General features: G+C 38.1%; 1 protein-coding gene across 1 annotated transcript; it reads left to right on the top strand.

Annotated features, from left to right (window-relative positions):
• Positions 1–866: 866 nt before the first annotated feature.
• Positions 867–13,460, top strand: LOC144639974 (ephrin type-A receptor 4-like; the record flags this gene model as incomplete). Its single annotated transcript, XM_078499232.1, has 14 exons — positions 867–1,170; positions 2,824–3,177; positions 6,804–7,012; positions 7,358–7,427; positions 7,677–7,791; positions 7,906–7,937; positions 8,107–8,244; positions 8,541–8,605; positions 9,488–9,593; positions 10,858–10,919; positions 11,119–11,217; positions 11,414–11,524; positions 12,626–12,775; positions 12,981–13,460. Coding segments are annotated over 14 exons (1,908 nt in total), but the record flags the coding sequence as incomplete, so codon positions are not given.
• Positions 13,461–13,525: the final 65 nt, after the last annotated feature.

Raw genomic sequence — 13,525 nt, 5'->3', positions numbered from 1 at the left:
CGATTCAGGACATTTTGCTTGCTCCTTCGACTTTTTCAAGAGGCGGAGAGGGTTTACTCCGGGGGTTTACTCTGTACAATTCTGCTGTTCGGTCCATTTCACAAAGGAAAACATCATCTACCGAATGTAATTGACGAGTTTCCTTATTTTCGACATGTGACCTGTATTTATGCCAATACTGTAAGACAATACCCACAATTTATTTGACATTTGACGATCCACAAAACGTCTTCAACTCAGCATTCTTTTAACATTTTCACAGATATTCAACGATAAATTCATGTCAAATAAAGAGCCCATCAAGTTTAAAACTATGTGTAGAAACAAGCATGACCCTTATGGGTCATTTACACAGACTGATTTTCCACCCTTTGTTATCTTTGATTCCTTGCCAGTCTGAAATTATGGCGGGCGTGAAGACAAAGATAAACACTTTGATAAAAGTTACGTACCTCCCTGAAGGCTGGTGAAGCCACATCTCTAGATAGCCATCGATACAACGATCTTAGCTCAACGGAGCGCTGGTAATTCAATAAAGATGGCCAAGCGCTTATCGTGAAGCAATCTAGAAGATTTCAAGGCAGAAAAAAATAGGTGTTTCCTCTCCGTCATGGCCGCCATTTTGTAAGCAAACTCCGAAACAAAACCGCTGACCGGCCTGTAAAATTCGCGATTTTCTTTCTATCTTCTTTTTTTTGGGAGGGGAGGGAGCGCACTACGAGAAGGCTTTTCTGAAATCTTCTTGTTAGACTTTAATACTTTTATTTTAGGGTTCATAAGGAAAGTTTGCCCTTTTCTAGGCATATAGACCGGTCCTGGATTTAGAGGCCATTTATTGGAAAGTTAAGCGATAATCTCGTTCCCAGATCGTCCACCCGCGAGATCTTGGAACGAGATTAATTAAGCGAAGGAGACAGACGGTTGATTGTCATCTGTTAATCAGTGAGCGCAAAAGAGGGAAAATACTGAGGCATATAGGTTTAATTGTGAATTATTTTTCGTTCTTTTCCTTAACAGTGTGTTCCCTAGGTTATTTCAAAGACAAGCTTGGAAACTTTAAGTGTTCCAAATGCCCACAAAATAGCATCTCAGAAACAGACAGGAAAAGCTGCAAATGCAATCGAGGATTCTTTCGTGCACCGTCGGAAAGAATTTCAGACAATTGTACAGGTAATGTATTTTGGGCTTTGTGATAAGTTAAAAATTAGCGATGGATCATTGTATTGTTGGGGGGGGGGGGGGTGGGGTCGGGGGGGGGGATAGGTGGTAATTACCAAAAGAAAATTCCAGCACTGCAAAAAGAGAGGGCAATAAAACGTTTTATTACACGACTTAGGCGGTCCGAGGGCCAATAACTAAATCAGCCAATCAGATTACTTTATTTCCGGTCCCGCGAGGGCCGATATTTTCCAAGTATCGGACCGGGTTTTGTCCCGGATGATCCCGCGCTAATTTCCGGGCGATTTAGCGCAAGATTTGTTTTTTGCAAAAAATTTTCCGCATTTTTATTGCTTTGAAAATAAAATGACCCGGCTTACACAGAAATAATTATAACTTCTTTAGCGCGCGTAAACGTTTTGCCGCACATTGTTTTCCACGACATCTACTAGGTAGCAATTCTCACTACATTAAGTTTCCAGTCGTGTAATAAATCTCTTATTAACCAAGCTTGCTCGGGACCGTACTGGGCGAATATTGGCCCACGGTCTTTTTTGTACGGACCTCGCTGCGCTCGATCCGTACTGTCAAGACCTCGGGCCAATATTCGCCCAGTACGGCCCTCGCGCGTGGTTAATAAGATATATAAAACGAGCTACGTAAAAATAACTAAAACAAAGACTAAAACGAAATTCTTCCACGGCCTGACGTTGACAAAAAAATCCCCCTCCGTTCTCTTCCAAAATGTAGGGGGTACATCACTTAATTCTTGAGCAGGATCCGCCCCACTCATTAATGCCATTGAAGGTTATTGACCTAACGGTCTCCATACCGGCAATTATTTTACAACTGGATTTTTCCCGGCGTCTTTTGTGTTGAGAGAAAAGATCTGTCTGGTTAAGAATACCACTTCTCACTTAACCCTTTCAGTGCTAAATTTCTCAAAAAACAGAGGTTTTTTACCGTTAAACTGAATTTTTGGTGCTACGATCCTGAATTTTACTTAACTTTGCTTAAAAAGCACTTTTCCACAATGCAGCAAGATTTTAATGAAGTTTCCAGGGAATAATGTACAAAATTGTACTTTGGCGCATGCGCATAAGCCAATTTATTTATTTTTTTTTTTTTTGCAAAATCGTTTCCATTTTTTTTTTCTTGCTCCTTTCCTTTTCGTTTTTTTCGGCTTTGTTATTTCCACTCCTTGCAACTGTATCCGTCCTTCCTTTAGATCAAAAAAGTTTTGATCAAAACATTGGTAAACCCTGAAAAGAGGACCTCGATCTATTACAGGTGTTTTGGGCTGTTTAAGCACTGATTTTGCACCAAAAAGTCATTGACTTTCTCTCGATTAGCTCTGTCAGGATGCGACCGGCCGATACGCAAAATGAATAGTTCTGTGAAAAGATCAAACCTAGCTCTATCAGATGCTTGTCACCAAAATCTGCTGACTTTCAAATGGATGATGTCACAAGTGGTTCATCGACTGCGCCCTCAAATGTCGACAAAAGTCGACTTTAGCACTGAAAGAGTTAATGCGCGCGTTTTTTTTATATAAAACTTGATACTTTACGTGTATGTAATTAATAAAGTTTGCACTTGTTTCCAATTAAGCTGTGCATCTTAAACTAAACTATTTGTTTTTCGTTCACATTTCTGCCCCTGTAGGGTTTCCTTCTGAACCAAAGCATTTACGAAAGTTGGCCATCAATCAAACCACAGTTAGTTTATCCTGGAAGCGCCCTCGTCGCCTTGGTGGTCGAACTGACTTGTTTTATGAGATCGAATGTAAGATCGTTTGTCAGGAAGACCAGCTAAGCTGCAGCCAAGATTGCGGATCACAAGTACTCTTTCTACCCAGACAGGAAAACCTTTCTCAGACCAAGGCGACTGTAACGAACTTGTTTTCAGGAACGGCGTACATTTTCAAGATATATGCAAAGAATGGTGTCAGTGATGTGGCGGAGAAAGACGGATTTTCTTCCAAGTTTGCAAAATTAGAAGTCACTACTCTGGAATCAGGTATGCTGAATAAATGAGGCACGATCGCGTATTAATGACTTCGCTACGAGAAATGTTTCCCCTCAACTACATGTTGTTTTTCTCATCTTTTTTCCTCTTCTTTTACTTTCTATATCTAAAGCTAAGGTGCTTGTGTGCTCACTAAAATGTAGATTAACAACTAAAAAAAGATGTTGTCACTTACTTTAAGAAATTATAAAAGTGGACGTTAGTTTCGGTTAAAATACTGTAACCTTTTTCACCAATAATGCAAGATGGCGTTTAGATGTAAATGAGATCTTCTTTAAGAACTCACGAACCTCGATCTGCGCTAGGAATAAAATGCCACGCTAGCTTTCAACCACAATCTGCGTGACCACTGGGAACAGCCGTCTATAATCTGTTCATCGTCGAAATCAAATTCTTGCTTGTTTTGCGTACAGTGTTGCGCCAATAGAGAATTCTTGTCACCCATGAAAATAGCTTTTGTGTGGTCTTTTGTCCTAGACGTAATCGCTCGAAACGTTTAGCTACCTTTGTCCGAAACGCCCCATTTTATAATTCAAGTTAAGTCAATGAAAACACATTTTTAGTTTAAAATATCATCATGCATGCCTGACGACGGTAGTTTTTAAAATGCAGTTTGTTTGTATCTTTCTTTTAATTCGTATACGATTCCCTTCGTCATTTTTTCGACTTTTTTTGCTTGTTTACAAGCAAAAATGAGGAGAATAGCGTTTAGTGGACTCAAATCTGAACCGGAAGGGATCGCATTCTTGTTAACTCTCAAGGGAATACTTTCCGCTGTGGGTGGTCAAAGCGCGTGACTTGTAAGTGTCACTCTATAGTTGTGCTTCAGCACTTCCGTTCTTGTAGAAAAAACGTGACTTGTCAAATTTACAAACATTATATAAGAATCAAAAACGTGAGTAGCCCAAATCTTACGTCACATAACCAAGTAAGAATGTAAGCGGTTCAACGCTCAAAGGCAGTGAAGTTTAAAACGATTAAGAACGCAATTTTTACTAGTACAAGTCTTTAGGCGCTAATATTAATTTAACCTAAAACGATTAACAACGCAAATTTGTACTCGTACAAGTCTTTCACACACTAAAACGTTGCCAATAGTTAACCAAAGGGAACTCATTTCGTGACAATTGATTATTTCTGCTGAGTTGCACAATTGTGCTTCAGCACTTCCGTTCTTGTAGAAAAAACGTGACTTGTCAAATTTACAAACATTATATAAGAATCAAAAACGTGAGTAGCCCAAATCTTACGTCACATAACCAATTAAGAATGTAAGCGGTTCAGCGCTCGAAGACAGTGAAGTTTAAAACGATTAAGAACGCAATTTTTACTAGTACAAGTCTTTAGGCGCTAATATTAATTTAACCTAAAACGATTAACAACGCAAATTTGTACTCGTACAAGTCTTTCACACACTAAAACGTTGCCAATAGTTAACCAAAGGGAACTCATTTCGTGACAATTGATTATTTCTGCTGAGTTGCACAATTGTGCTTCAGCACTTCCGTTCTTGTAGAAAAAACGTGACTTGTCAAATTTACAAACATTATATAAGAATCAAAAACGTGAGTAGCCCAAATATTACGTCACATAACCAATTAAGAATGTAAGCGGTTCAGCGCTCGAAGACAGTGAAGTTTAAAACGATTAAGAACGCAATTTTTACTAGTACAAGTCTTTAGGCGCTAATATTAATTTAACCTAAAACGATTAACAACGCAAATTTGTACTCGTACAAGTCTTTCACACACTAAAACGTTGCTAATAGTTAACCAAAGGGATCTCATTTCGTGACAATTGATTATTTCTGCTGAGTCTGCTGAGTTGAGTCCCCCCCCCCCCCCCCCCCCTCTGCGTGAGTCGGACAACAATTTTAGTTTGGGCAAAGGCTTTGTATGAAGGGGACCGACACAATTTGAGGCCGAGATTCTCGAAAGGCTCGAAAAATGATAGATTCCAAACATTTTTGCTTTAGTAAGTGAAAACAGATTGAAGGTATCCAAAAAATGGCCCAAAATTGAATTTATTAGTCGAAGATCCGGCAATAACACCTTGATTCCCAGTGCAAAATTATTCAGGCTGCCGAGAAATTTAAGCGGCGGATAGCGAATTACTATCAAATTATATAATTGCGAAGGATTGCTTTATTTAGGCACCGGAAAGATCGTCGGTTGCAAGAAATTCAGAATTCTTCCCGAATTTGACAGCACTGATCGCCGGTCATCCGATCTGTTTCGACACATGATAGATAGAGGGCGAAAATATTATGCTATTCAAACGCCTTTTCTAATGGAATCGACGGCGGGTTTGATTTTAATAAAGCTGTTATTTATCCCCATTACTATTACAGACTGCAGCTACAGCTGCCGAGCTCGATCAGTGTATATTAAATAGTATTTGCCGCGACAATTGTGTAACGAAATTGACCTCTTAAAATATTCGGGTCAGGCAAGGGGACCGATCGGACGAGCGTTTCTTTGTGTAATTTTGTGGTGGCATAAATCTGAGGTTAGCTCTGTTGTGTTGGAAAATGTGCCACTAAGAACAGTGTAAACGTTTTGCATTTCTCATAAAAATAAATGTTTTCTTTCAGCAAATCCCGGCAGCAAATCGGGCCTTTATAATCCATTCAATAACTGAGAGTAAAACATTTTACACATTTATTGAATAATCGCTCTGTTTGACAAACCTTTTGTTTCAAACCACGGTTTGAGCTTTCTACGTTGCACAGGTAAGGCTTTCTCTCGAAATCCGAGCCAATCTGGCCATGGTTTTGTGAAACAATCGCTAAATATGCCTCCAAAGTGCCCGCAAACCATACATTGCTCTTACAGAGAGCGGTTTGTTTGTTTGAATTTTGACTCACACCGGGGGTCAAATTCTGCAACATCATTAAATGTGTTAAGTGATATTTATAAGTGTTTTTGTAGCCTGTTGTGAAATTACTTCCGGTGGAAGTAGTAAGTAAACGTTAAACGTTTCTTCTGTTCAGAAGTAAATGCATCGATCGCAATTAGAAAAATAACAGCAACTGTTTTGCTGGAAATGTAGTCGTTAGAAATGGCATGTGTAGCTGTAAGGTAAAGAATAACGCGAGGAGAAGCGGCTTTTGGTAATATCCAAACGAAAATTTACTTCTCAGTGTGGGGTTAAGATTGCGTGACGAGACAAAAGGTAACTCTGTCGTGTGTAACCTAACCTGCGATCAGGCGTTATTTTTCTGCATTAGGCCGAGTAGAAATCTTTCTAACTCGAAAGGAAACGACTATTTCGATTAAACATGTTAAAGGCAAACGTCAAAGTTTACCTTTTTTAACCAAGCCAAAGTATATGAGTCGCAAAGCACCCAGTCGTCGCGACTGACAAATACAGCATTTACTCCGCGAAAATAAAAAATGCTTGAACTGAAAGACGTTTGAATTCTTCCATGATATGTTCGAACAACAATGCCCAGGATAAACCTTCTACTCATACTCATGCAAAAAAAGTCGATATCTCGAAGAGATCTTTGATCTTTCTAAAGCTTAAAATGTTTTGGCTTAAATGCAGTTTGTTTATATCTTTCTATTCGTATATGTTTATATGTTTCGCTAAAACGCAGTTTGTTTCTATTTTAGCTCCTGAGCAGCCCGTAGTAACAGTACAAAGAATTGATAGCACAACCGTAATGGTATCGTGGACTCTGAAGAATGGCAATGAAGGCATCGATTACTTCCTTGTGACGTACCGTAAATTGAACGATGGTTCAGATGAGAATACTATCAACACAACTAAAACTGAACTCGAAATAACAGGGCTTGAACCTGATGTTGAGTACGAATTTGTGGTAAGTGTTTGTGAACATCACTGTTATCTTCAAAAGTGTTACTCATTACATTCTGCGTATAACTTGGTTACATTCTTAAGTAGACGAAAGCCCAGGAACATGGAACATAAACCGACAAACGATAAAAATCAAAAAGAGAAGAAGATAGTTCTAAAAATTCTTTTTCCTTTGGAGATTAGTGGTATAGTTCCTTTCCTTTCCCTAGTGTTTAAAATTCGTAATGTTTAAAAGCAGCTTTTGTGATGTCGGCCATTTATTTGTCTCGTTTTGCTTTAATTAGTTTCAAGGCCAATATACTGTAGTTGAATGCAATGACGAAATATATGCATTGCTTATTTATTTTAGGTTGTTGCAAAGAATAACATGGGATATGGTCCAATAAGTGAAGAAGCTAAAACACCAGGCAAAAAAATCGGTAAACACCATTACATGTTGTGTCCGCTCCCGGAATATTTCTTTTAATTATTCATAAACCCTTACAAATCTGATGTCAAGATGTAAGGTTTTCTTCTTTTTTTCAACATACTAGCTGGGAAAGGTTAGTTTCATTTTGGATCCATGTAATTGATACCTTTATTCTCAGACCCTGCACGTTTGACTCGCTCGGTTTCAGAACTTTGAGGTAACGTTTAATGTAAATTATAATGTTTCAATTATGTTGCAGTTTCCAAATTGGATGACAACAAGAAGCTTTGGCTTCTGATTGCGTCGGCCGCAGGAGGCACCATATTCATTTTGGTTATCATTGTTATTATCACAGTGGTTATATCAAAACGAAGGTAAAGAAATTCATTAAATTGTTGCTGTTAAAATTCACCTGTTAAAAGGTTTCAAGTTGCGCGCCCGATTTAATTAATATTAATTGCATTGATTACTGTTCTGATTCATTGCAGGAAATTCCGGAAACGAGCGAACACATTTGAAGGTCAGTTGGCAACACGCGACGGTTTCCTCCTTTCGTTTTTCGGTTATTTGCAACGTTTTTTCCATTATGTGTGTTGTAAACGTTAAATCCGGTGCCAGTCCCACCAATATCATTAAAATTGAACCCCAGTTTTAGTTAAATATCTTTTGTTTGATTTCTCCGTCTATAGCAACCGAGCTTTTTGCGAATAATGGACTGTGTCAGTACGTTGACCCCAGTAACTATGGTGACCCGATGGAAGCTGTCAAAACGTTCGCCGCTGAGATTGACAGGTGTCGAATAAAGTTGGAGTGTGCAGTCGGTGGAGGTTGGTACCTACTCAGCAGATTTATCAATTTTTTTAAAGCAAAAGACGTTTGTTGCAGTTTTTACTTTTCAATTTCGCTTTGCACTCACAATCAAATTAATTTTGTTTTTCAACTTATCCACTAATTTACAACCTCAAATTGGGGAACGATCAATTTCTTTTTCTGGCTGATTACTTAACATTTCCGAGCTACTTATTCCCTTAATGATAAGTTTCGTGACTTTCTATTCGTCTGTGCATTTATTAACTATCTTGAGGAATAAACAGGCAACCTTTTTACCCCCTTTAATCCGTAGGTGAGTTTGCTGAGGTTTTCAAGGGGTTGTATGAAGACTCTACTGTTGCTGTGAAAATTCTTAAGGTTTGTGAATATTCTTTGTCTATAGCGATCGGTAGACTGATTATTTGAGCTATAAAGATTTATCTGATCTGAAGTTTAATTGTCACTTTTTAAGCGATGACGTCAGGAAATCGCTTATTGTCATCGCAAGACCGACCCGATCTTTTTGTCTGTTTCGGTCGAACAGAAATCAAGTTTAACTTGATAACAAGAAATCGCCGCGTAGAACACAAAAGCAAAATACTCCCGTGCAGTTAGAATGGAACACTACAATGTATAAACGAAAGAGACTAATTACATATGATGGGATCTATTAGAATTAGTAGACAGAAATTTCTAACTCTTATAATAATAAGGGCCACGGTGGGCAAGAGACCATTTGACCTTTCTCGCAGCTTAAAAGCTGACTCCCGCGTATCGTTTATCGGAAGTCACACACTACAATATAACGCAATCTACTGTTGTTCAATTGAGCAAATCTACGAAGAAAATGTATTATTAACTTTGCATCCTTGGCCTGTGAATTTATAACTACTGTTAATTCTGTATTTATTGAATTCTATCATATCCTAACTATGCTCTTTAGACAATCACCAACATTGCTTCTTAGGTTTAAAAATGTACACTGCAATTGGATAACAGTCTTTATCACGCCCTCAATTATGTTAGACCCTTTGTGAAACGTCATCGCTTCTGCATGCACTGCATGCCGTTTATTTTTTTCGGTGGCCTCAGTTCACCTTCATCAGAGTGAAACAACATGCTGATTACTATTTGCTGTGCTCTGATTGGATAGTAAAGTAAATGACACGCTAGATTTGTTCAGTGGTTTGCATTGGTTTTGTTTTTATGCCCACCTTTTAAAAATGACACACGTTTCCTTTACAATGTTTGTTTCATCAGCAAGGTGCTACTTCAAAGACAAGAGATGACTTCATTTCCGAGGCTTCTATCATGGGCCAGTTTAAACATGCAAATGTCATCCAGCTGACAGGGGTCGTCACAGTTAGTAAGTGTGTGCTTCGTATTTATATCAGTTATAAAAGAGCAGTTTGGTGGCCATTTTGAATTTTAAATACGTAGTCTGCTGGTTGGAGATTAACCAAAAAAAAAGGGGTCTGGGACGGTCGAGAAAATTCGTAAATTGTATGACAAGCCATATTCTAAGAGTTCCTAGCGGTTAGCCAATATTTCTAGGTTTGAGACCTCGCAACAGTATATATTTCCGCACCGTACCTCTGCGTATTTGAAATTCAAGATGGCATCTGCAAAATAAAAGGTCGCGTTAGCAGGTAACATTATCTTTATTCAGTCTGTTAACAAAAGAAACACATGACAGACATCTCACCTACATCAAAGGTGTTGCGCTCCTCACGATCTTCGGAAGCATGCTGGTTAGTCGGCAAATACATCGGAATGAATAGGCAATCTTCTGAATGAGTTTAAACAATAGCTTGAATATATGAATGCTTAATAACCTCAAAATTTGAGGTACACATTTAAACCGGAGTGAAGATGTCATGATCGTCCTCCAGTTATTGATGTGAGGGTCCTCTAGGCAAATCATGGAAACACCATAAGTCTCGTCCGTGTCAAGTGTCACGCTTAAGAAGGCCAGCTTGTTTTGCGCTGTAATTAATGTATGAACGGTGACTTAAGCTCTGGGACGAGAGACAACTCAAAAAGGGGAAAGCTACGCTTCCGTTTTTACTAGAGTTCCATAATCTTATCATAATCATTAAATTTTATATCCAGAGCAACATGTAGAGAAATTCAACACGGTGAGACTTAATTGTCCTATCCAGTGGGCACCTATCTTTGTAAATGCCCCACCACTAAACTCCGGATTAAACAGGCTTGATTAACTTCTCCAAATATACTTAACTTAAACTCTGAGAGCCTTTGTATGGATATTTAACAATTATCCTGCGAAATCGCGCGGAATATCGCCTGATACTTAGCCGACGAGGCCGTAGGCCGAGTTGGCTAATATCAGACGATATTCCGCAAGATTGAGCAGGATAATTGTTTTATTATTCAACAAATTGTCGTCGAGACACATTTTGGACATAGAAAAACTGTAATTATGCAGCGCTTTACAAGATTTCGGACGAATCTTCGCAACCTACGAATATCGCAGGATATCTGTTATGTACGGATGACAGATATCGTTAACATTTTGACCATATATGGGCAGCGCGCGCATCTGTTGAATAATAAAAATAGTTATCTGCCCGTGGGTTAACATTTGTCTATTTCTGTGCTAATTTAAGGTCGACCTATGATGATTATAACAGAGTTTATGGAAGGTGGATCTCTGGATAAGTTTCTGAAGGTATACTGATTATGATTACTGATGTAGTTGTTTGAGTTTGATAGATACAGTGTTTTTAGCATCGTCGCCGAGATTATCCTCGTTAATTTTAGTTGATTGGGTAGTGTGCATTGAAATTAATATTAAAATCTAACAAAGAAATTATTTAAGTAGGGTTGCTAACGGGAAAACATTTGTCACTTCTTTCTTCCTTTTGAAGAAAAACGAAGGCAAACTCACAACCTTGCAGCTTGTTGGTATGATCCGTGGAGTGGCCTCTGGCATGGTGTACCTTTCAGCTATCAATTTCATACACAGGGTAAGTCTTGAGTGAATTTAAAATTTGAACAGTACTGTCGCATATTAGAAAAGCTCCGCTTGCAATGTTGACAAAGTATAAATGGAATAATTTTTCAAAAGTCAAAGTACTATCTGACTAACGTAGAATTATGGCGATGATAATAATGCTAAACCCTTTAGTTAATTACCGGTTTATTTTATGTTTATTATGTTAGGATCTTGCTGCTCGGAATGTTCTGGTTGGCGAGAACATGGTTTGTAAAGTATCGGACTTTGGACTGTCGAGAGAGTTAGAGGATAATCCAGATTCCGAGTATCAGACACAGGTAATATACCTTTGCCTTTGATGTTCTTATTATTTTCTTATATTTTTTTTTTATCTAAACATGAATCGATTAAAAAAATGTAGTGTGTAGATTTTTTCTTTTCTTTTCTTTTTTCTTTCTTATATATTGTATTGATTTGTCGATTATTTTCTCTCCAGGCTTTTAGCCAGGTAGGAGTCCCCGGAGTCCTATGGACGGCCACTTTTCAGAGAAAATTAATACGAATAACTCTATACATGTACCGAGTTTTTTTTAGTAAATTTGAAAATCTTAAGATACCCTTGCACTCATAACTGCAGAAAATCGCCTTGCATATTGCTCCTCAGGCCCTCCTATGGGGACAAAGTCAGGCCTTATAAAAATTTTGGCCTCCCAAATTTTAAATCCTGGCTAAAGCCTGTTTCTTTCTTATATTTTTCTAAATAGTGTTCACCGGTTTATACCAGTGTCTTCCTTTCTGGACTTCGCTGATTGGTCATTCAGTTCTAAATGAAGTTATTATTTGGATAAAAGCAGACAAACTACTATTTTTAAAAAATGCACAACAACTTTTAGTTTGCAAGACATGTTTCGATCGTTCATCTTCAGTTGTGGGATCGTTTACTGTTGAAGTTGAATTTTTTACAAGCAATGGCGTAACATGCGTGATACGCAACATTCGTGATACATTTTAAATTTAACGTGCAGCATTTAAATGCGCGAGACATGGAACAATGCGCGCGAGTATAAATACACGGCAAAGAAATTAAACAGTAAAAATAACTAAGTAAATTACAATTATTACACGAAATGATGCAAAAAAGTAAATAAAACAAAACAAGTAAAACATGAAACATGTCTTGCAAACTAAAAGTTGTTGTAATTTTTTTAAAAATAGAAGTTATTATTATTATTAAAAAAAGCTACAATAAAGTACCAGACAGAAATCGAATGCTATCTTACCGCACTGCTTGTTGCTGTTGTTCTTGTTATAAACCAAATACCATCCCAAAATATCATGTTGGTATTTGGCTTGTTGTTGATCTTTAGCTTACTGAACTAGATGTTTTTTCTCAAACTAAGTACGTGGAATTATACGAACGTTTTTATTGTCCTCTATAGGGTGGCAAAATTCCAATTCGTTGGACAGCTCCCGAAGCGATAAGGTACCGCAAATTTAGTTCATCGAGTGACGTGTGGAGCTACGGAATAGTGATGTGGGAGACCATGGCATTTGGTGAAAGACCGTATTGGGATTGGAGTAACTTTGAGGTAACATTTAATAGGGGTTTGTTGATAAGACACTTCACGCGATCTGGCTAGTGGAGAGCTAGGCTAGCCATGTTATAAAAGAAATATCAACTAATTTTGTAGATAAAACACTAAGATGTAATGAGAAAACATCATCATCATCATCAACATCATCGTGTGTTTGAAGGTTTCAGTTCTAACATGGATTTCATCTTTATATTTACAGGTCATGGACAGAGTGGAAGGAGGCTACAGACTACCAGCTCCTGTGGTATGTAGGCTACTTCTATACCTGCCAACTCTCGCACCTGCGAGTTGAAAACTTCGATCTCACGCCAACTCACGCTTACGAACCAATTTCTCACGCCTAGTCGAAAACTGTGAGTTATTACAACCATAAATGGCACACTTTCCAAAAATATGTGAACTCAAACCAATGTGAGAAACGAAAACTCCATGTAAACTGAGTTTATGACGATACTTTCCCCGAAAATGTCAGAGTTTTGATAAGAAAAGCTTTGAGAATGTGGTCGTGTACTTGTGTTTAGCAAAACAAGTCTTGGGACTGTGTTCGGGATACAGTTCGGAATGTCTTCGGAATACTTCGGACATCTTCGGAAATCTTCGAAAATGGTCGTGTCATCTCCGGAAATCGTAGCACTCTTAGGATAAAAATCTCACGCCTTTAACCCAGAAAAAGTTGGCAGGTATAAACTTCCTACTTCTTGTTTTTTTGGTTATCTTTGGCACTTTGCTTTTGGTTCTTTGGAA

The sequence above is a fragment of the Oculina patagonica genome, unplaced genomic scaffold (genome assembly GCF_052425735.1).
Source record: "Oculina patagonica isolate OP01 unplaced genomic scaffold, crgOcupat unplaced158, whole genome shotgun sequence".
Classification (NCBI taxonomy): domain Eukaryota; kingdom Metazoa; phylum Cnidaria; class Anthozoa; order Scleractinia; family Oculinidae; genus Oculina; species Oculina patagonica.
Note: the sequence above shows the minus strand (reverse complement) of the source record. Positions and strands in the feature narration are given on the sequence as shown.